Source organism: Oryctolagus cuniculus, chromosome 18 (genome assembly GCF_964237555.1).
Source record: "Oryctolagus cuniculus chromosome 18, mOryCun1.1, whole genome shotgun sequence".
Lineage (NCBI taxonomy): Eukaryota > Metazoa > Chordata > Mammalia > Lagomorpha > Leporidae > Oryctolagus > Oryctolagus cuniculus.
In genome coordinates this window covers 19283147-19306815 of record NC_091449.1, presented here as the reverse complement: position 1 = coordinate 19306815, position 23669 = coordinate 19283147, and the positions used below count along the sequence as shown (strand labels likewise).

Genomic DNA, 23669 nt, shown 5'->3' with positions numbered 1-23669 from the left:
CCCTTCCCTCATGGAAGGACTTGCAGAGACATGTGTGTGTGTGTGTGTATGTGTGTGTGTGTGTCATAATCGCCCCAGGACGCAGAGAGATGGTGTGTGTGTGTGCAGACAGCTGTCAGAATCATCCCGGGACTCAGGGAGACCGTGTGTGTGTGTGTGTGTGTGTCACAATCGCCCCAGGACGCAGAGATCATGTGTGCGTGTGCGTGTGCGTGTGTGTGTCACAATCACCCCAGGACGCAGAGTCCATGTGTGTGTGTGCAGAAAGCCGTTTCCATCGCCCCAGAAACACAGGTGCCTACTGCATACCAGGCACTGTTCTCAGCACCCTGGGGGTGACCTGACCTCGCCCTCCCGGCCACTCTGCAAGACACTGTCAGATGCTCATTCCACTGAAGAGGAGACGGAGGCACAGGGGGTCACAGAGCTAAGAGGAGACAGGGCTGGGAAGAGAATCTAGGTAGGTTAACTCCGCACCCAGACTTAGTCACTCAAGTAACCTATTTGAAGACTTGGCAATTTGATGGGCGGTGCTGCATAGTGACTGGGAGCACTGACCCATGGCAGACTGCCTGGATTCAAGTCCAGCTCTGCCCCCCTTCCTAAAACGGGAGACCAGCAGCGCTTATGCACGGGTTACCGGACATGTGTGTAAAACGCTCAGGACACAGTAAGTGCTGTGTACGTGAGGGATCTGTTTGCTGTCACTTCTCGAGGCCAGCAGTCCTGGGGTAGGGCAGGTGCTGCATGGGGGAAGCAGGGCGGGCCTACCCTGGGTGGATGGTCCCGGCGGCAGCCCGGTCTTCCAGCACTGGAGGCTCCGCTGGTCCTGGAGGAACAGAAGGTCCTTGCGAAGAGAGGCAGCCCTCGGCAGGAGCAGCTCTGCTGCCTGGAGGAGCGGACAGACCGGCACTTGAGTGGGAGTGGGGATGAGGGAGGCGGCTAAGTCCCAGGGCACAGGTACTCACCTTCCCCCGGGGAAGGCCCAGTGTGTGGCCCAGCGCTGTGAGGCTGGAGCCCTGCGGGGACGCAGGGTGCAGCTGGTAGATGGATGGGAGGATCGTGGGCAGGGGTTCCAACCTGGGGGCAAAGTTCAGGTAGGCTCAGGCCTGGGTTCTCAAAGCTGTGGGGACCCAGGAATTTGGAGGCGACTGGGGCCGAGGACAACAGTCTGAGCTGGCAACCACGGCAGGGGTGCGGGGTGGGGGCAGCCTCACCCTCCGGGGCTGCGCCGCAGCAGGGTGCTCAGCGGAAGGTGGGGCAGGTGACGGCCTTCCTCCTCCAGACAGCGGAGCAGCTCCCGAGTCTGCGGTGCCACCGCCTCAGCCGTGGGGACCAGCTTCCGCTGCACCAGGGCCAGCACCTGGGGGGGTGGGGCGGGACGGCTGGGTCGGCCCAGTCCACTCCGTCACACCCGTCCGTCCTCAGACCCCGCCCATCCCCACCTCACCTCCCCGGGGCTCCGGCACAGGCGGGTCTTGCTGGCTGAGTTGCCCTTGATGAGCAGGCGGATCTGCTGCTGTGTCTCCTCCTGGAAGCACGAGGCCTCGAGACTAAGGCCTCCTCTCCACTCCTCCCAGCCCCTGCCCCGCCCGCACAGGTGCTGCCCCCTCCTCCCAGGAGCCCCTTTCTGGACGCTCAGGCCCCGCCACTTCGCCCGAGCCCCGTCTCTCACCACCAGCCGGCGCCAGCGCAGGATCCGCTGCTGTTTGGCCTGCAGCTCCCTCAGCAGAAGCTGCTGCCGCCCAGCTGCCTCCTCCAGCTCCTGGCTCTGGGCACGCAGGGCCTTGAGCTCTGCCCACAGGCCACAGCTCCGCAGCCCCAGCATCAGCGCCTGCCTGGGGGACACGCGCAAGGGAGTAAAGGAGAGGAGGCGGGCTGAGATGCACACCGGGGGAGGGAGACGAGCTCTGCAGGGCTGCGCACGGAGACAGAGGGGAGTCACAGGGCGGGACAAGGCCAAAATCCCAAGACGCCTGCGAGAGGACAGGCCCAGAGGCCCCTGCCCCTCACCTCTCGCTGGATCCCAGGGTGTGTCTCTCCACCTCCTCCACCAGGCTCTGGAGGCGCCTTCTCAGGACTTGACGCTCCTTGAGCAGGGTGCCCCGCTGGGAGACCAGTGAGCCCACAGTCCGCCAGCCCTCCTGGTGGGGGATGGTTGCAAAGTCAGGGTGGGTGTGGTCCACGGTGGTGAGGAGACTGAGTGGGGTGGGAGGGGCTGCAGCCAGGGGTTACCTGGATGAGCTGCGCCATGGACGGCAGGGCCTGGCTGGAGTCTGACTGGTCCAGGGCCTGAGGCCTGGGGCAAGGACAAAGCAGCTGAGGGAGCAGGCCAGCGCGCCTGCCTCGGTGCCTGGGGTGGCTAGGATTAGCCCGCCTGCCACGCTGGGCACTGGGTTTCCCTTCTGCCCCTCTCAGAAGGTGATGCTTGGCTGTGACCCTGTCCCAGCTCCCCCGCCCATCTGCTGCGCCTGCAGGAACACTCCAGTCCATACCTGGGGACCTCCACGTCTCTGAGCCCCTGCCCGCCGCACAGGGACCGAATCTCTGACTCCCGCTCTGCGGCCAGGTGCTCCAAGGCAGCCAGGACGTGGCCTGGGGGATGGTTCGTCAGCAGTGTCTGGTGGGAGAGAGGAGGAAAGTCAGGGCAGACTAGAGCAGGGCTGGGGCTGGGAGCCCATGGGATCCAGAGTCAGGTCCTGGCACCCCAAGGGTGGATCACGGGGCTGGGGGCGCGGCCTTTCCTGAGAGCCCTGGCCCTCACCTCCACTGAGCTAAGCCACTGCTGGTAGGAAGTTCCAAAGTGGTCATCGTGAGCGGTTCTGTGGGGTCGAGAGGGTGGACGGAGAATGTTCTAAGTCACATGAGCTGTTCCTCTGATTACCCCACCACCCTCCAAGGGAGGGGCTGTCCCTGTCCCCAGCCATGTCTGCTTAGCCTGGAGCTCCCCAACCCTACCAGCTTGCTGGCCTTGGGACTTTTACCTGTGTGGTTTACCTGGGACAACCTCTTAACCCCTTACCACAGCTACGCCTCCTCACCAGAGAGTCCTCCCCGCCCTGCCTCCTTAGCTGGGTATGCAGGGCCTCAGCAGGCCCCCCCACCGACCCCTGAGCCAACAGCCCTAACTATCAGGACATCACTGAGTGTGTTGGGTCTTTTCTTCCCAGCCTGGAAGCCCTGTCAGAGAGGGCCTGGGACTGCCAGAGCCCAGCTCTGTCTGAGGAACCAATAAACAAATGGTCTCCTCAAGGCCCGGGTTTATGGAGGGACCTGGGGTCTGGGAGATACTCACAGGGTGTTGCCTTCCCTGGCCTGCGGAATCAAGAGGTTCTGCAAGAACTGGGCCCGGAGGGTGCAGACTGTTCGGACATCACACTGGGAGAAGAGGATGGGGTGTGAAGGGGACCCGGGCATCTGCTTGATCCTGGGCTCCCCTGCCTTCCTCCATGGCCCAGGACTCTTACCAGGACCACGGGCTCCAGGCCCAGGGATGCTGATGTCAGGGGTCCAAAGGTCACATCCACCTTGCCCTTCCTGAAGGGAGGAACAGAGCTGCGGCAGGGTTCCCAGGAGGGGGAGGCGGGGAGAGCAGATGTCTATGCCCCATCCCTACCCCACTGCCAGCGAGACCAGCCGAGGATCACCACGCCTGGATGCCAGGTCCCCGCCACCTCCCGGCTTGAAGACTGCCTTAGCCTCTTCCCCGGTCTCCCCGCTCAGCCCCTGTGGTCTGTTCTCCACCCAGCGGTCAATGGCTCTGTCACAACCTGAGAGGGCAGGCATTCGGTGCAGACTGTGATGCTGCCGGGACACCTGCCTCCCGCACTGGAGAGCTCAGGTTGAGCCTGCTGATGCGCACCCTAGGAGGCGGCCCGCAAGGGCTCAAGTAGCTGGGTCTCGACCACTCATAGGAGAGACCCGGATTGCGCTCCTGGCTCCTGATTTTGGCCTGGCCCAGTCCAGGCTGTTGCAGGTATTTGGGGATTGAGTCAGTGGATGGCAGATCTCTGTCTCTCTACCTTTTAACTAAAATAAATAAAGAGTAAAATATTAGAGCACAAGGAAGATCATGCCACTGTTCAAAACCCTCCAAAGCAATCTGGTGCTTTCCCATCTCTCAGAATAAGAAGGGTTGACCGGCACCCTGTAAAGCATTTTACGAGCTATAACTCACCTATCATCTACCCCGTAAGGTTGGTAGTAATACTATCCCATTCCATATCATTTAGAAACTGAGGCACAGAAAAGTTAAATATCTTGCCCAAGGTCATGTGCTTTCAGTAGCCGTGCCGGGGCATGGACCGGGTCCCCTCGTCTTCACTGCCACAGCCTCCACGGGTCTCTGCTCTGCCCACTTCTTCAAACTCACCTCCTGTGTTCTACCTGTCGCCTGCAGATCCGGAGCTGAGCTGGCCTCTGGCTGCTCTTCCCGCACACCAAGCTCTAGGCCTCTGCTCTTCTTGTTCCCTCTCCCAACCGTGACCTCCTCAGAGAGGCCCTCCTTTGTACTGCATCACCCTGTCTTCAAGGAATTTCTCTCTACCGGGAACTACAGGGTCTGTTTCCAGTTTGCGATTTGTCTTCTCCCCATCAGAGAGGGGGCTCAGGAGGGCTAGGCTTGTCCTTTGCTCCCTAGAGACACCGCTGGCACTATTCTGGGCACTAGAGATACAGGTGACTGAGATGACAAATCTCCCTGGCCTCAGGGACCTTGAGTCCTAAGGATGGGAGCTCAGTGTCCCGGAATCCCAGCAGGGACCAAAGCACTGGGTCCCTAAGCCAAAGGGCTGGCCGGCCAGCCTGGGGGGCTTCCCTGGACACCCGAGGCCTACCTCTCTATGTCCTGCAGGCGGCTGAGCTGATTCTGCAGCCGCTGCATGGGGTCCTGGAGCCCACGCTGCTGTCTTCTCATGGCCCCTGCTTGGGCCCGGAGGAGGACAGCACGACGCTGGGTGTCTCGCACGGTCTGCACTGCCTGCTCCACAGCCGCTTCTATGGGAGGAACAGGGGTGGCTGCCAGCACTTCCCCTCTCCCATGTCCCACCACCCATCTGCCTGCCCCTGTAGGTCACCGTGAGCCTCATTCTCCCGCTCCATCAGCTCCAGGCTCTGGTCCAACTCTCGGATCTCTGCCCGCAGGCGGGCCACCGTGGCCTCCAGCTCCGACTTCCGACGGACCTGGTAGGATCAGGTTCAGGATCAGACGCACAGACTGACTGGGGCTGAGCCTAGCCTGACTGGCTTGTGTGGGGCCCCAGGCTCCGACCTGCCAGGGGCGGGGCGGCACAGGGTTTTCCCAGAGCAGCTGTGTGCTGGAGAGAACTAAGATGCTCTCCCGGCTGCCTCCTTCCTGCTGGGGTTGCCTCACCCACCGTCCCAGCCTGTTTCCTGTCTCTGCTCTGCTGACCCCTACATCTCTGTCTCAGACCTGACCTCCTGCCTGAGACCCACAACCAGAACACCCAGGGGCTTCTGGGAACTCCCCTCAGAGGTCATCTGGGCCTCTTGCACCCACTGGGTCCAGCACTGGCCTGAGCATCTCTCCCGATTCTCCCCAACTCCTCTCACCAGCTTTGACTGCACAAATCCAGACCCCAGGTCATGGCTGTCCACCCCTGGACTCCAAGCCCCGAGGGTGCGGGAGGCAGCAGGGTCCCCAGCAGCCCCCAGCAGCAGGCTGGGCCCAGAGCCAAAGAGCTGCAAGCTCTTCTTCGGATGGAAGAGACTCTTACAGCACGAGCTCTCACCTCTGGACTGTCCTGGTGGCCGTACCTAAGGAGAGGAGGCCAGGGTCAGAGTCTGCCTGGGGGTCCAGGGAGGGTGACAGGGCTGGGGCAGCCCCGAAAGGCACTTACCAGAGCAGGTTCCCTCGGATCTTCTTAACACTCCTAGAGCAGGGAGGTGGAAGGAGGAGGAGTTACGGGGGGGGGGGGGGATGTGCCCGACCCCATCCCCCACCCCTCACCCCAGCCCAGCTCACCTCTGACTGTGCACGTGTCGCAAGATGTAGGCCCAGATTTCAGCCCCCTGGCCCAGACACAGCCTGCGGGGACAGTGTGTAAGGGTGTGCCCAGGGAGGAAGACCCTCACTCCTGGGAGTCTTCATGAGGGAGTTCTCACTTCCGGGCGGAGGGGAATCTTTGCGGGGTAACATACTCCCCCCCCTGGGGCACTGTTAGACCCGGAGAGGGTGGGCTTCTCATCAAGTGTGTGTGTGTCTGTGTGTGGGGTGGAGGTCTTCATTTCCTCGGGGGAGGATTAGCCAGTCCTTCCCACGACCAGATGTGGGCCATACTCGCTCTGATTCAGTCCCTGTCTTTCGGCTAGGGTGGCCTGGGGGTGGGGAGGAGCTGAGAGAAAGTCTTATTTTCACCCTGGAGAGCCCATTCCCACCCGGGCCGGGGTATTCACGAACTCCTGCCAGATCCTCTCCGGCGCCGCCGCGCTGGCGGGAGGCGGGAGTGTGGGGTCCCCACCAGGGCGTCTTCCCGAACAAAGAAGGCGGCGCTTGCTAACTCGGGGTCATTCTCAATGGGCGACAGTGGTCGGGTCCTCCATGAAGGCGCGGGTTTCTCCCTCTGGGAGGCTGTCTCAGCCCCGGCGCGGGCCTCACCTGCGCAGCGTCGACTCCGGGGCCCGGGCTGCCGCGGGCACTCCCATCTCGTCGGCCGCCCAGCAGCCCAGTTCCCGCGCTGCCTGCGCTAGCTCCATGACAGCAGCCCCGGGAGCGGCCGCCGCCTCCCGCACTCTCTTCAAGCGCGGCGCGCGCCTCTGACGTCAGGAGCGCGCCGGCGCCGGCGCAGCCAATCACCGAGCAGACCGCCGGCGCCCGCGCTGCCTGCCCTCGGGAGGGCGCTGCTGGATCTTGTGGCTGTCGCTGCCCCCGGCCGGGTCCCGTCGAGTGCAGGTGAAAAGGGTGTGGAGACGGCCGCTCGCCGCCCGTCGTCCTTCCGCTCCTTAAAGCCTCTCTTATTTTTCTCGGGTTAGGGTTAGGGTCAGGGTCAGGGTCAGGGTCAGGGTCAGGGCTAGGGCTAGGGTAGAACGGGGCTACCTGGCATTCTTGGAGGACGAGACCCAGACGAGAAGGTGCCAGGCTTACTGCTCTCGGTTTCAGACCAGTGGGCTGTTGTCTGGGTGGCGGGCAGGTAGTTCCCAGGTGTTGCCACGGCACGCATTCTTCGCGTATTCCTTCTTGCTCACCTCTCCGCACAGAGTCATGGAGTGCATGGTGCGGGGACACCGCAGTGGCAGGTGTTCCGTCGTAGGGAACTCCCCGCAGCTAGGGATGGGACGAGGCAAACAGGAGGGGTGAGTCCACGTGGGACCCAGGGAGTGAGAGAGGCGAAGGGACGCCCGCGGTCAGCACGAGGGCTGGGTTCCCGGGGCGCCCACTAGGTTAGGGCAGAGAAGTGGACGTGAACAACCAGTGGAGAAGACACTGGTAAATGGATGTAGGCGAGGGAGTTGCCCAAGGCTGGAGAAAGAGCCACCTGAAAATATTAGAAAGAACAAAGTAAGGTCAATTTTCTTTCTTTCTTTTTTTTCAATTCTTTATTCATTTGAAAGGCAGAGCTATGGAGAGAAAGATCTTCCATCTGTTGGTTTACTCCTCAAATGGCCACAATGACCAGGGCTGGACCAGGTTGAAGCCAGGAGCTTCTGGGTCTCCCACGTGGGAGGCAGGGTTTCAAGCACTTGGGCCATCTTCTGCTGCTTTCCCAGGATGCATCAGCAAGGAGCTGGATTGGAAGTGGAGCAGCCAGGACTTGAGCCAGTGCCCATATGGAATGCCAGCGTTGCAGGCCGCAGCTTAACCTGCTACACCACAGCGCTGGCCCTAATCCATTTTCTTGAAAACTGTTTTGGCCTACTGGTTATATAAATGATGTTTCATGTGTGATTTGGAAGTATATTAATATGTTTGATGGCTAGAGTGCAGTGGATGTGGTCATGTTGGAAGGCTTACCTTCAGTACTCTCCCTTCACCTCCCAAGACAAAGCCTCTGCACACTTTTTTTCTTTTTAAAGTTTATTTTATTTTATTTGGAGGGCAGAATTAGAGAGAGGCAGGAAGAGAGAGTGGCATCTTCTATCCACTCTTTCACTCCCGACATGGTCTCAATAACCAGGACTGGGCCAGGCCACAGGTCTCCCACGTGGGTTCAAGGGCCCAAGTTCTTGGGTCATATTTCCACTGCTTTCCCAGGTGCACTGGGTTCGGGGAGCTGGGTCAGAAATGGAGCAGCCAGGACTCAATTTAGTGTTCATATGGGATGTTGGCATTATCGGCGATGGCTTAACGCTCTGTGCCACGTCAGGCCCTGCTCCTCACTCTCTCAAGGGAGATGGTAGCTACAGGCCCTCCCCAGTAGCCCAGGTCCACCCCAGCCCATCTGTTTTATCCAGGTTGTTCCTACAGCTGATTCAATCACATCTTTTTGCACACATTTTTTAAACATCTCCTAAGTTACCAAAAATATCATTGTAGACCAGAAACCAAGATCAGGTAATAAAGACTGACAAAAAATTAATAGCGAGGGTAGATGTGGTGCAGTGGTACGCCACCTCTTGGGATGCCTACAACTCATCAGAGTGCCAGTTGGGAGTCCCTGCTACTCCACTTCCAGTGTAGCTCCCTGCTTGTGCACCTGGGAAGCCGCAGATGATGCATCAGGTACCCATGTGGGAGACAGAGATGAAGTTCTCAGCTCAACCACATGGGGTGGAGCTCCTGGCTCCTGGCTTCAGCCTGGCCCAGCCCTGGCTGTTGCAGACAATTGGTGAGTGAACCAGCAGATGGGAAATCTCCGTATCCTCTCTGTTGCTCTGCATTTCAAATAAATAAATAAGCAAATCCTTAAGAAAATTAGAAACGTTTTCTGCTTCTAGCTAAAATTGAATAATGGGGGCAAGATTAATTTATTTGAAGCACTTTTTAAAATGGAATATGAAACAGGGGTGGGCGCCATGGGTTAAGCTGTTGCTTCTGATGCCCACATCCATATCAGTTTGTGATGGAGTCCCACCTCTGCTTCTTTTTTTTTTTTTTTTTTTTTTTTTTTTTTTATTTTTTGACAGGCAGAGTGGACAGTGAGAGAGAGAGACAGAGAGAAAGGTCTTCCTTTGCCATTGGTTCACCCTCCAATGGCCGCTGCGGCCAGTGCACTGCGGCTGGCGCACCGCGCTGATCCGAAGGCGGGAGCCAGGTACTTATCCTGGTCTCCCATGGGGTGCAGGGCCCAAGCACTTGGGCCGTCCTCCACTGCACTCCCAGGCCACAGCAGAGAGCTGGCCTGGAAGAGGGGCAACCGGGACAGAATCCGGCGCCCCGTCCGGGACTAGAACCCGGTGTGCCGGCGCCGCAAGGCGGAGGATTAGCCTAGTGAGCCGCGGCGCCGGCCCTACCTCTGCTTCTGATCCAGCTGCCTGCTATTGCTCATCCTGGGAGGCAGCAGGTGATGGCGCAAGTACTTGGGTCCCTGCCACGTATTGGGAAACTGGGATGCACTTCCCAGTTCCTGGATTTGACTTGGTCCAGCCCTGGCTGGAAGTAAACCAGAGTGTGGGAGATATCTCTCTCTCTTTCTGTTACTCTTTCAAATAAATAAAAATCAATGAACTTTAAAAAATGTATGGGGGAGCTGGTGTTGCGGTGCAGTGGGTTCCATGCTGGTATCGCATATTGGAGTTCAAGTCTTGGTGGCTCTGCTTCCAATCCAGCCACCTGCTAATGTGCCTGGGAAGGCAGTGGACGAGTTCTTGGGCCTCTGCTGCCCCTGTGGGAGACCCAGATAGAGTTCTGGCTCCTGGCTTTGGCCTGGCCGAGACCTGGTTGTGTGGCCATTGGGGAATGAATCAGTGGATGGAAGATTCTTTCTGTTGGTTTACCTTTCCGACAGACAAATCTTAACAATAAAGTGTGAAACAGTAGCCTTGAAAACATTGAATATCTTGCAGTAGAGGACAGGGATCCCTGAGAGAAGGGAAACACAAGCTGTGCCCCAAGATTGCCCTAACTTACTGCCTCAGGCAGAGCCCCCCACGTTAGAGATGGGGGCAGGCGTGCTTGGGAGCCGAGCAGCTAGAGTGTGTGAGCAGAGGACTGGCAAGGAGAGAACAGCTCAGGGAGAGGACTCCGCAGATCTGTGGACATCTGGCTGATGCAAGAATGTAGGTGAGACTTTGCGGAGAGCCATGAATGTAACAGAGGGGAGGAGCCCACAGGAAGCCAAGGAAAGTGGCTGGTCCCACCAGCCCAAGTGGAAAACTACGTAATTCAGTGGGCTTTGGGGGAGGGTCTTGCCTCAGTAGCAGGGAAAGATTAGCCCTAGACAAAATGCTTCTCTCATGCTAACTAACAAAGCTTAAAAGCGAGACCTGAGGGGCCATTGCTGTGGCATAGGTTAAGCCTCCACCTGCAGTGCCAGCATCCCAGATGGGCAATGGCATCCCAAATGGGCGACGGTTCAAGTCCCAGCTGCTCCACTTCTGATCCTGCTCCCTCCTGTTGCACCTGGGAAAGCAGCTGAAGATGGCCCGAATCTTTGGGCCCCTGCACCCACCTGGGAGACCTGGATGAAGCTGCTGGCTCCTGGCTTCAGAGAGAACCAGCAGATGGAAGATATCTCTTCCTCTCTCTTTCTCTCTCTCTCCTCTTTCTGTAGCTCTGCCTTTTCAAATAAATAAATATCTTAAAAAAGAAGCAAAACCTGAAAGGATCAAGCTGTTGATTAACTACATTCCAGAGAAAAATTCAAGTATTTATAGAAATACAAAAGAATCCAGAACTCAGCAATGTAAAATGAACGGTATTTGGCATTAATAAAAAAAGTCATAAAAGAGCAGGAAAATATGGCACATGATGACAAGAAAACAATTTAAAACCGACTTAGGGGCTAGTGCTGTGGTGTAGCAGGTAAAGCTGCTGCCTGTGACGCCGGAATCCCATATAGGTGCTGGTTCTAGACCTGACTGCTACACTTCCACTCCACCTCCCTGCTAATGTATCCGGGAGAGCAGAGGAAGCTGGCCCACGTGCTTGGGCTCTGGCATCCATGTCAGAAACCTGGAAGACCTCCCGTCTCCTGACTTTGGCCTGGCCCAGCCTCCGCTATTTGTGGAGTGAACCCATGGGTGAAAGATCTTTTTCTCTCTCTCTGTCTCTTACTCTCTCTGTGTAACTCTTTCAAGTAAATAAATTTTGAAAAAAAATTTTTTTTTGACAGGCAGAGTGGATAGTGAGAGAGAGACAGAGAGAAAGGTCTTCCTTTGCCGTTGGTTCACCCTCCAATGGCCGCCACGGCCGGCGCGCTGCGGCCGGCGCACCATGCTGATCCGAAGGCAGGAGCCAGGTGCTTCTCCTGGTCTCCCATGCGGGTGCAGGGCCCAAGCACTTGGGCCATCCTCCACTGCCTTCCTGGGCCACAGCAGAGAGCTGGCCTGGAAGAGAGGCAACTGGGACAGAATCCGGTGCCCTGACCGGGACTAGAACCTGGTGTGCCGGCGCTGCAAGGCGGAGGATTAGCCTAGTGAGCCGCGGCGCCGGCTGAAAAAATTTTTTTTAAATACTTAAGAATTTATTCAAAACACTGACCCCAAAGGGACTCAAATGATAGAATTAGCAAAGATAATAAAATAGCTATTGTAATATATTACATAAGAATAAAAAGCTAGAGGGAATACTTAACATTTAGAAAGACAAGAACAAGGAAGTTATAAAATCCAAATTGAGCTTCTGGAGATGAAAACTCAATGTCTGAGATAAAATACCCTGGATGAGAATAATAGCAAAAGAGCAATTGCTGGATAAAAGATAACTGAACTTGAAGACATTGTAATAAGAACTTCCAAAATTGAACTTGAAGACATTGTAATAAGAACTTCCAAAATTGAACCAATGAAAGAAAAACAATATAAACAGAAGTCCATCAAGTGTCGGGGCTGATGTGGTACAGTGGATTAAGCCACCACCTGCAACTCTGGTATCCCATATTAGAGTGCCAGTTTTTGAGCCCCAGTTGCTCCACTTCGATCCAGCTCCCTGCTGTTGTACCTGGGAAAGCAATGGAAAATGGCCCAAGTGCTTGGGTGCCTCCACCCATGTGGGAGGCCAGGATGAGGTTCCAGGCTCCTGGGTTTAGCCTGGCCCAGCTCTGCCTATTACGGCATCTGGGGAGTGAACCAGCATATGCAAGTGTACCTGCCCCCCCACCCATTTCATTCTGCCTTTCAAGTGAAAACAAATAAACTTTAAAAAAGGAGGGAAAAATACTTCAGGATGAATCTGATGAAAGGTATTTAAGATGTGTACCTTGGAAGCTACAAAACATTGCTAAGAGAAATTGAAAGAGGTCTATATAAATGGGGAGATTGACTGTTCTTAGATGAGAAGACAAAATATTGAGATGTCAGTTCTCAAATTGACTTATAGTGTCAATGAAATTTCAATAATAATATGCATAGACCTTTTTTTTCTTTTAGAAATGGAAGGTTATTCAAAAATTCATTTGGAAATAAAATAACTAGAATAGGCGAAACACCTTTGAGAAAGAAGGACAGAGATGGAGAATCTGCACTCTCAATTCAAGGCTTGTTATGAAATCACAGTAATAAAGACAGCGTGGTTAGCTTCAAGAGAGGCAAGTAAATTAATGGAAAGGAATATTATGTCCTTGGTCCAGAAACAGAGGAAGATATCCATGGACAGCTGAGTTTTTTAAAGGTTCATAGGCAATTCAGTGAAGAAATCTAGCATTTTCATCAAACGGTGCTGGAATAATTGAATATCCATATGCAGAAAAATGTACCTAGATCCATACTTTGCACTAAATAAAAATGAACTCAACCTGGATCTTAAGCCTAGATGTAAAACTTTTTTTTTTTTTTTTTTTTGACAGGCAGAGTGGACAGTGAGAGAGAGAGAGAGAGAGAGAAAGGTCTTCCTTTGCCGTTGGTTCACCCTCCAATGGCCGCCGTGGCTGGCACGCCGCAGCTGGTGCGCTGAGGCCGGCGCACCGCGCTGATCTGAAGGCAGGAGCCAGGTGCTTCTCCTGGTCTTCCATGGGGTGCAGGGCCCAAGCACTTGGGCCATCCTCCACTGCACTCCCGGGCCACAGCAGAGAGTTGGCCTGGAAGAGAGGCAACCGGGACAGAATCTGGTGTCCCGACCAGGACTAGAACCCAGTGTGCCGGCGCCGCAGGTGGAAGATTAGCCTATTGAGCCGTGGCGCCGGCCCTAAAACTTCTTTTTTTAAAAAAATTATGGGGCCAGCTGCTGTTGGCATAGTGGGTAAAGTTGCTGCCTTCAGTGCCAGCATCCCATATGGGTGCCGGTTTGAATTCTGACTGCTCCACTTCCGATCCAGCTCTACCATGTCCAGGGAAAGCAGTGGAAGATGGTCCAAGTCCTTGGGCCCCATATAGGGACTCGGAAGAAGGTCTTGGCTCCTGGCTTTGGATCAGCCCAGTTCTGGTCGTTGCAGCCATCTAGGGAGTGAGCCCGTGGATCGAAGACCTCTCTCTCTCTCTCTCTGTCTCTCTGTCTCTGTAACTCTGAGTTTCAAATGAATAAATCTTTAAAAAAATTATTTATTTGAAAGGCAGAGTTAGAGAGAGAGAGACAGAGAGAGAGAGAGCGAGAGAGAGAGAGAGAGGTCTTCCATCCACTGATCTACTCCCCAAATGTCTACAATGGTCAGGACTGAGCCAGACCAGAGTCAAGAGCCAGAAGCTTCATCTGGGTCTTCTACATGGGTGTAGGGGCCCAAGCATTTGGGCCACCATCTGCTGCCTTCCCAGGCGCATTAGCAGGGAGCTGGATTGGATGTGGAGCAGCTGGGACTTGAACTTCCACACATATGGGATGCCATCATTGCAGGTAGTGGCTTTACCTGCTCTGCCGCAGCACTGGCCCCAAATGCAAAACTTCTAGAGGAGAATATTGGAGAAAATATTTAGGCATGGATTTCTTAGAATATTAACAAAAGCATTATTCCTTAAAAAATTGTTAAAATTGGTCTTCACTAAAGTTAATTCTTCTGTTATTCAAAAGTCCTCAGTAAGAGATTGAAAAGACAAGCTACAGATTAGAGGTGGTATTTATATATCACATTTAAAAAATATTTATTTATGGGGCCAGCGCTGTGGCGTAGCGGGTAAAGCCATCACCTGTAGTGCTGGCATCCCATATGAGTGCCAGTTCCAGTCCCGGCTGCTCCACTTCCCATCCAGCTCTCTGCTATGGCCTGGGAAAGCAGTGGAAGATGGCCCAGGTCCTTGGGCCCCTGCACCTGTGTGGGAGACCCGGAAGAAGCTCCTGGCTCCTGGCTTCGGATTGGCACAGCTCAGGCTGTTGCGGCCAATTAGGAGTGAACCAGTGGATGGAAGACCTGTCTCTCACCCCTGCCTCTCCTTCTCTCTGTGTAACTCTGACTTTCAAGTAAATAAATAAATGTTTTAAAATGCATAATAATAATAATAAAAATAAATAATAATCTTTTTAAAAACCAGAGCTATGCCACAGCGCCAGCCCCTGTATATCACATTTGACAGAAGATATGACAGATTCTATAATATGTCATGAATGCTTAAACCGCAATAATAAAAAAAAAAAAGAAAAAATACAATAAAAATGGGCAAAAGATTTGAATACATAGAACACCAAATAGATATATAGGTGGTAAAGGAGTACTTGAAAATATAATACTGTTAGTCATTAGGGAAATGCAAGTTAAAATCACAATGACATACCTCCTGGAATGACTAACACTACAAAGACTAATGACACCAAATGTTGATAGGGATATGGAACAACTGGAACTCTCAGACATGGCAGATAGAAATGTAAGATGGTGGGGCCAGCGCCATGGCACAGTAGGTTAATCCTGTGCCTGCAGTGCCGGCATCCCATATGGGTGCCGGTTCTAGTCCCAACTTCTCCTCTTCCTATCCAGCTCTCTGTTGTGGCCTGAGAAAGCAGTAGAAGATGGCCCAAGTCCTTGGGCCCCTGCACCCGAATGAGAGACCGGGAAGAAGCACCTGGCTCCTGGCTTCAGATCGGTGCAGCTCTGGCTGTTTCGGCCATTTGGGGAGTGAACCAACGGAAGGAAGACCTCTCTCTCTCTGTCTCTCCCTCTCATTGTCTGTAACTCTACCTCTCAAATAAATAAATAAATAAATCCTTTTTTTTTTTTTTTAAAGAAATGTAAGATGGTAAAATTACTTTGGAAAGCACATTGGCAGTTCTTTTTTTTTTTTTTTAAATTGGCAATGGTAATCTTTTAATCTGAAATAAACAATTCCCTTTTCTGTATGGCAGTTTTAGAAAAGTTAAACACATGTCTCCCATGTAATTCACTGGCTCAGAGTGCACTGGTTCAGGAAATGTGGAATCTAGTAGGTCGAACACTGGAAAGCAGTGACTATGAGCAAAGACCCTACAGTTTGCTTGAATTCAAATGCTGGCCGCACTGTCACAAAGCTGTGCAAATGACCTTGTGCAAATCTCTCAACATCTCTGGCTTCAGTTCCCTCACTGATGAATTGGAGACAATAAAAGTACTTAAAATTGTAAAAAATTAATTTTTTTATTTGAAAGGCAGAATTACAGAGAAAGAGAGCAAGAGAGCAAGAGAGCAAGAGAGCGAGAGAGCGAGAGAGAGAGAGAAAGAGAGAGAGAATTTGCTGGTTTACTTCTCAAATGGCTGCAATAGCCAGGGCTGGGCCAGACCAAAGCCAGGAGTCTGAAGTTTCATCCAGGTCTCCCACGTGGGTACAGGGGCCCAAAGACTTGGGCCGTCTTCTGCTGCTTTCCCAGGTGTATCAGGAGGGAGCTTAGTGGGAAGTGGAGCAGCCGGAACATGAACCGGTGCCCATGAGGGATGTGGCACTGCAGGTGGCTCTTAACCCACTATGCCACAGTGCTGGCCCAAGTACTTTTCAGTGTCATTATGGGGTTTAAGTGAGATCATACCCACAGAACTCCTTGAGCACTCCCTGGCTGGCACACGGTTTACTGGTGATGTGGTTGAGGTTTCATCTTCTTCCTCCTCTGCCTCCCATACTTCTTACTTCCTCCTTCGCTCTGTCCCACCTGCCAGCCCCCAGGCCACATGGTTGCAAAATGCCTTACCCGGGATGCTTTGGGGTTGTGGTTAGGGAGAATATGGTTTTGGGAGCTAACGTGAAAGAGGTAGGCCCCCCTCTCCTTTTTCCTGTTTTTTTTTTTTTTTTTTTTTTTTTTTTTGTAGATTTATTGTGAATGTCAGAGTGAGAGAGAGAGAGAGAGAGAGAGAGAGAGATCGATCTTCCATTCTCTGGTCCACTCCCCAGATGGCTGCAACAGTCAGCACTGGGCGTCAGAAGCCAGGAGCCAGGAGCTTCCTCTGGGTCTCCCACGTGGGTGCAGGGCCCAAGCACTTGGGCCATCCTCTGCTGCATTGCCAGGCACATGAGCAGGGAGCTGGATCGGAAGTGGAGCAGCTGAGACGTGAACCGGTGCCCATATGGGATGCCAGTGTCACAGGAGGTGGCGTTAGCCGCTGTATCGCAAAGCCAGCCCTGGCACCTCTCTTGACCAGAAGCCACTTAAATCTCATTGGTGTAGGCAGGGCCAGATTCCCCTCTGCTGAACCAATCTCTGAGCCAGAGTTGGCTCCTAAACCTTAGAGTGACTCTGTCCCTCCCAGACTTTTCTCCGCCTACCTCATCTCATACAATGGCAGTGCAGGGCCCCCCATTGCTCCCCCTTGCTTTCTATGCCCTCACCTAAAATCCCAGAGTGCCTTGGCTACGGCTGACCCGGCTACCTGCAGGCTTTTGCCAGCAGACTTGAGCCCAAGCTGGAGCATTGATGAAGCTGTGTAGGTTATTGCCCAAAACACTGAAAGAAATTGGCTTTGTCCCTGTTCCAAGTTGCTGCAAGCCCCTGGCTGTGGGAATTCCTGGGGAGGAATCCCTTTTCCTCACTGCCCCTCGCGAGGGCGCTGCAGCCTCTCCATCGACAAGTTCCCGGATAAATGCTTTGGATGGATCACTCGAAGCCTGGTGCCTGGTGCCTGGTGCTTCTTTCTTTGGAATCCCAGCCATCTCAGGATGATGGGGGGGGTGCTGCCTTCTGGGAATTCCTCTTCCCACTGCCTTTGGGGCAACTCCACCCCTGGCAGCTGTGTCCCTCCGGGTCCTGAGGCTCTTTCTCGTACCCAAACGTCACTCAGCAGATCTTATTTACTGTGCCTCCACGATTCATGCAGCCCTCTCCTCTACCCCTTCTCCACCCCTGGCCTGACATTTCATCGCCTCTCATCCCGCTGTCCCCAGAGTCTGCTCCCCATCGAAGTCCTAGAGAGCCTGTGTCCCTCGCTTGTCACGTGTCTCTTCCTGTCACTGGAGCGGGGTAAGCACTCTCTGAGGGGCTTTCTGTTACCCCCGCCCCCCCGTGACTTCAGCTCTGAGCATTCCCTACCTTGCTCGTGTCCTTCAGCTGCGCTGGCTTCCTCACTGTCTCTCAGAAATAGCCTTTTGCCCTGGCAGTTCTCTCTGCCTGGGACTGCCGTCCCTCACATATCTGTTTGATTTCCTTATGTGCTGTAAATCTTGGCTCAGGAGTCAGGTTGTCAGTGGGGCAGCACCCATTCTCCTATTTAAAACTGCAGCCCCATGGGGCCAGTGCTGTGGCGTAGCGGGTAAAGCCACTGCCTGCCATGCCAGCTTCCCATATGGGCGCTGGTTCGAGCCATGGCTGCTCCACTTCTGATCCAGCTCTCTGCTATGGCCTGGAAAAGCAGTGGAAGGTAGCCCAAGTCCTTGGGCCCCTGCACCCACATGGGAGACCCAGAGGAAGCTCCTGGCTTCGGATCAGCCCAGTTCCAGCTGTTTCGGTCATTTGGGGAGTGAGCCAGCCGATGGAAGACCTCTCTCTGTCTCTCCTTCTGTCTGTAACTACCTCTCAAATAAATCAAATAAATAAATAAAATTTCAAAAAGAAAAAAAAATTGCAGCCCTCACCCACTTCTGATATATTTACTTATTTGAAAGGCAGAGAGTGCAAGCAAGAACAAGAATAAGAGAAAGAGAAAGGGGGCCGGCACCGCGGTTCAGTAGGCTAATCCTCCGCCTTGCGGCGCCGGCACACCAGGTTCTAGTCCCGGTCGGGCACTGGATTCTGTCCTGGTTGCCCCTCTTCCAGGCCAGCTCTCTGCTGTGGCCTGGGAAGGCAGTGGAGGATGGCCCAGGTGCTTGGGCCCTGCACCCCATGGGAGACCAGGAGAAGCACCTGGCTCCTGCCATCAGATCAGTGCGGTGCGCCGGCCGCGGCGGCCATTAGAGGGTGAACCAACGGCAAAGGAAGACCTTTCTCTCTGTCTCTCTCTCTCTCTTACTGTCCACTCTGCCTGTCAAAAAAAAAAAAAAAAAAAAAAAAAAAAAAGAGAGAAAGGGATTTCCCATCCGCTGGTTCACTCCCCAAATCAGACTGGACCAGGCCAAAGCCAGGAGCCCAGAATTCAATGCAGGTCTCCCACGTGGATGGCAGGGACCCAAGTACTTGAGCCATCACCGGCTGCCTTTCAGGATGTACACGAGCAGGAAGCTAGAATGGGAAGTGAAGCTGGGACTTGAACCCAGACACTGATACTGGACGTAGGCATTCCAAGTGATGTCTTTTTTTTTTTTTTTTTTTTTTTTTTTTTTTTTTTTTGATGGGCAGAGTTAGTGAGAGAGAGAGAGAGAGACAAAGAGAAAGGTCTTCCTTTCATTGGTTCAGCCCCCAAATGGCTGTTGCGGCTGGCGCGCTGCGCCAATCCGAAGCCAGGAGCCAGGTACTTCCTCCTGGTCCCCCATGCGGGTGCAGGGCCCAAGCACCTGGGCCATCCTCCACTGCCTTCCCAGGCCACAGCAGAGAGCTGGACTGGAAGAGCAACCTGGACAGAATCCGGCGCCCCGACCGGGACTAGAACCCAGGGTGCCGGCACTGCAGGTGGAGGATTAGCCTAGCGAGCCACAGCACTGGCCAGATTTTTTTTTTTAAGATTTATTATTTTATTTGAAAGTCAGAGTTACACACAGAGAGAAGGAGAGGCAGAGAGAGAGAGAGAAAGGTCTTCCATCCGCTGGTTCACTCCGCAACTGGCTGCAATGGTTGGAGCTGAACTGATCCGAAGCCAGGAGCCAGGAGCTTCTTCCAGGTCTCCCACATGGGTGCAGGGGCCCAAGCATTTGGGCCATCTTCTGCTTTCCCAGGACATAGCAGAGAGCTGGATTGGAAGTGGAGCAGTGGAACCTGAACCGGCGCCCATATGGGATGCCAGCACTGCAGGTTGGTGGCTTTACCCACTAGGCCACAGCACTGGCCCCGGTTGTAAGATTTTAAGTACTTAATGGAAATTCCTGTACTTAATGGCAAACCATTGACAACTAGTGGACCAGTACTGGTACTACCTTAACTCATTCCCTGTTTTATTTTTCTCCATAATGATTCTTGTGTTTATTTATGGAGATACTGGTTTATAGTTTTCTTCCCCACTGCAATCAATGTAAGCTCTTGCAAGAGAAGAGGTCTTACTTATCTTGCTCTGCTCTAGTTCCTTTTCTTGGTAAAGGTTTATTTATTTGAAAGGTAGAGTTACAGAGAGGGAAAGGCAGAGGCAGAGAGATCTTCCATCTGCTGGCTTATTCCACAATATGTCTGCAATGGCCAGGGCTGGACCAGGCCAAAGCCAAGAGCCAGGAGCTTTCTCCAGGTCTCCCATATGGTTACAGGGGCCCAAGCACTTGGAACCATCTTCTGCTGATTTCTCAGGTGCATTAGCAGGGAGCTGAATGGGAAATGGAGCAGCTGGGATTTGAACCAGAGCCCATATGGGATGCTGGCGCTGTAGGTGGTGGCTTTACCTGCTGACCCTTCTTCTTTTTAAAAGATTTATTTATATTTATTTATTTATTTGAAAGGCAGAGTTACACACGCACACACACACACACACAGAGTCCGTCCCTAGTCCCCAGAACGGTCCCTGGCACACAGCACAGTAGGTGCCCACGAAGTGTCTGCTGAGCGATGACGAAACCACAGTCACAGGAGGGCAGCGGGCAGAGGCCGCACTCACCTGCTAAGCTGCAGAAGCTTCCTTGCTGTCAGAACCTGGCCAGGTTCATGACAGCTTCTGAGCCCCATGCGCATTGTTTGCTTTTTTTTTTTTTTTTTTAAGATATATTTATTTATTTGAAAGGCAGAGTTACAGAGAGGCAGAGAGATGTCTTCCATCCATTGGTTCATTCCCCAAATAGTTGCAAAAGCCAGAGCTGGGCCGATCTGAAGCCAGGAGCCAGGAGCTTCTTCTGGGTCTCCCACGTGGGTGCAGGGGCCCAAGCACTTGGGCCATCTTCTGTTTTCCCAGGCACATTATCAAGGAGCTGGATTGGAAGTGGAGCAGTTGGAACTTGAGCTGGCGCCCATATGGGATGCTGGCACAGCAGGCCAGGGCTTTACGCCACTACACCACAGTGCTGGCCTATTTGCTTTTTGATAGGCCACAGTGCCCAGGGTTGGCCTGGACTCTTCCAAATCCTTGACAAAGTCTTTACTTGGTTTAACTTTGGTCAGGCTTCTGAACCTCCTCCTAAGACCATCTGTGCATTTCATTGTAACATCCAGTTTGGGGCCAGTATTGTGGTATAGCAGGGTAAGCTGCTGCCTGCAATGTTGGCATCCCGTATGAGCACTGGCTCAAGCCCTGGATGCTCTACTTCCCATCTGGCTCCCTCTAATGTGCCTGGTAAAGCAGTAGAAGATGACCCAAGTATTTGGGTCCCTAACACCCACTTGGGAGACCTGGGTGGTGTTCTGCGCTTCTGACTTCGACCTGGCCCTGCCCTGGTTATTGCAGCCATTTAGGGGGTAAACCAGAGGATGGAAGGTTTCTTTGTCTCTGTCTCTCCCTCTCTCTTTGTAATTCTGCCTTTCAAATAAGTTAAATAAATTTTTAAAAAATGCATTGTTTTTAAAAAAGATTTACTGGAGGCCGGTGCCATGGCACAGTGGGTTAAAGCCGCTGCCTGCAGGACCAGCACCCCATATGGGCACCGGTTCAATTCCCAGCTGCTTCTCTTCCAATCCAATTCTCTGCTATGGCCTGGGAAAGCAGTAGGAGATGGCCCAAGTCCTTGGGCCCCTGCACCTGTGTGGGAGGCTTGGAGGAAGCTCCTGGCTCCTGGCTTTGGATTAGCTCAGCTCTGGCCATTGCAGTCATTTGGGGAGTGAACCAGCAGAGTGGAAGACCTCTTTCTCTCACGCTCCACCTCTCTCTGTAATTTTTTCAAATAAATAAAATGATTCTTTAAAAAATTTACTTATTTGAAAGGCAGAGTTAGAGAGAGGCACACAGAGAGGTCTTCTATCTACTGGTTCACTCCCAAAATGGCTGCAATGACCAGGGCCAGGCCAAGCTGAAGCCAGGAGCTTCTTCTGGGTTAAGATGACCCAAGGACATGGGCCATCTTCCGCTGCTTTCCCAGGCACATTAGCAGGTAGCTGGATAGAAAGTGGAGCAGCTGGGATTCAAGTCAGTGCCCATATGGGATGCTGGCATCACAGGTGGCAGCTCTACCCACTACACCACAATGCCAGCTCCTACATCCAGTTTTAGTAAAATAACTGTGCTAAATCAGCTTAGCCACCCCGATCACCCTGGCCTGTCTTTCCCCAGAATCTTTTAGGTTGGCTTAGCCAAAATCCCCCTTACCCCTGATGTTTCCTTTTAATTTTCCATCCACTAACACCTCCTCCCCAGTCCTGCTCCTTAGCTGTGAGTTCCCATTTTCCCATACTGTGTTTGCAGTTGAGCCCAACCTCTGCCCCACTGCAAGGACTCCACTGCAGTGGTCCCGGTACTCCCCTCAGTGGTCCTGAACGAAGTCTGCCATACTGTGCCCCATCAAGCGTCACTGATTAGTTTATCCGGTAACATCCCCTCCCTGCTTTTCCGCAGTCACAGATCGGGTTGCCCTGGATTCTGTACGGTGCATATCTATCTCTTGGCCGGGTTTATCAGTCCTGAGGAGGGGGAGCTGGATCTGAAGTGGTCCCTGCTGTGCCCCCAGGGTCAGGCAGCTCAAGTCAAGGTCTTTGCTAGACATAAATAGCTATGTGCTGTGAACCCTTGCCAGAGACAGCTCTCCCTCCTCTGCCTTGGGAGAGTAGTCCAGAGCTGGTGTTGAGTTCTGGTCCAATGGGCTATCCGAGTTATCATTTCCTTCCGCTTAAGTTGCTGACTCAGACCACAACGCTTGTGTGATACTGTGAAATACACATTTGGTCTTCAACCCGCGGTTCCTAAAACCCTTGGCATCTCTAGAGTGATGAGTTTCTTTTGTCTGCTGATGAGATTGCTGGTGGCAGTGACCTGTAGTTGGCTTTGGGATGGGGGATGGTCACCAGAAAGACCCAGGCATGAGTCAGCTTCCTGTTGATGGAATGAAATACCTGAGGCGGTCTACTTGAGAAGCAGCTCATGGTTTTGGAGGCTGAAAGCCCATACAACACAGCCGAGGCTCTGTCAAGGGCACCCCCACCCCCTTGGCTGCGATGGTTGGAGACCCTGTGACAAAGGATTACATCTTTTTTTAAAAAAATTATTTATTTATTTGAAAGTCAGAGTTACACAGAGAGAAAAGGAGAGGCAGAGAGAGAGAGAGAGAGAGAGGTCTTCCATTCACTGGTTCACTCCCCAGATGGCCACAACAGCTGGAGCTGTGCTGATCTGAATCCAGGAGCCAGGAGCTTCTTCCAGGTCTCCCGCGCGGGTACAGGAGCCCAAGGACTTGGGCCATCTTCTACTGCTTTCCCAGGCCATAGCAGAGAGCTGGATAGAAGTGGAGCTGCCAGGACTCGAACCAGTGCCCATATGGGATGCCGGCACTGCAGGCAGCAGCTTTACCCACTGCGGCTCAGTGCCAGCCCCAGAGGATTACATCTTGAAAAATGAAGGCTGAGACAGATTCAGCGGTCAGGTTCAGGATTTTTTTTTTATACTCCAGAATACCAGTATTCCCTTCCAAGGCAGTGCCCTCAATGACCCAATGATCTTCCAAGAGGGCTCACCTATTTTTAAATATATGTATTTATTTGAAAGAGTAACAGAGAGAAACACAGACACACACACACACACACACACACACACACACATCTTCCATCTGTTGGTTCACTTCCCAAATGGTGACAACAGCCAGGGCTAAGCTAAGCCAGGCCAGGCTGAACCTGGGAGTCCAGAACTCCATCTGGATCTCCTACTTTTTGATAGCAGGAGCCCAAGCACTTGGGCCATCTTCTACTGCTCTTCCAGGTGCATTAGCAGGCAGCTGGATCAGAAGTGGAGCAGCTGGGGCTGGCGCTGTGGCGCAATGGGTTAAAGCCCTGGCCTGAAGCGCCAGCATCCCGTGTGGTTGCTGGTGCTAGTTCCGGCTGCTCCACTTCCCATCCAGCTCTCTGCTATGGCCTGGGAAAGCAATAGAGGATGGCCCAGGTCCTTGGGCCCCTGCACCCACATGGGAGACCTGGAAGAACTCCTGGCTCCTGACTTTGGATTGGCGTAGCTCTGGCCGTTGCAGCCATCTAGGGAGTAAACCAGCGGATGGAAGACTTCTCTTTCTGTCTCTGTCTCTCTCTGTAACTGTCT

General features: G+C 53.4%; 2 protein-coding genes across 3 annotated transcripts in view; one reads left to right on the top strand and one right to left on the bottom strand.

Moving 5' to 3' along the window:
* Nucleotides 1-771: 771 nt before the first annotated feature.
* On the bottom strand, nt 772-6783 carry HAUS5 (HAUS augmin like complex subunit 5; the record flags this gene model as incomplete). Its single annotated transcript, XM_070062453.1, is given in 17 exon segments — nt 772-889; nt 969-1080; nt 1218-1363; nt 1451-1531; nt 1676-1838; nt 2014-2144; nt 2236-2299; nt 2496-2620; nt 2765-2822; nt 3296-3378; nt 3468-3537; nt 4836-4995; nt 5076-5181; nt 5751-5775; nt 5859-5891; nt 5984-6046; nt 6617-6783. Coding segments are annotated over 17 exon segments (1636 nt in total), but the record flags the coding sequence as incomplete, so codon positions are not given.
* A 13-nt stretch (nt 6784-6796) lies between these two features.
* Nucleotides 6797-23669, top strand: part of LOC138846491 (transmembrane protein PMIS2-like) — a 48639-nt gene continuing 31766 nt past the window's right edge. The window contains exon 1 of one of the 2 annotated variants that reach the window (XM_070062455.1): nt 6797-6910. The gene's annotated coding sequence lies outside the window, so the exon portion shown is untranslated. The remainder of the gene's footprint in view (nt 6911-23669) is intronic. The other variant, XR_011384010.1, reaches the window with a different exon arrangement.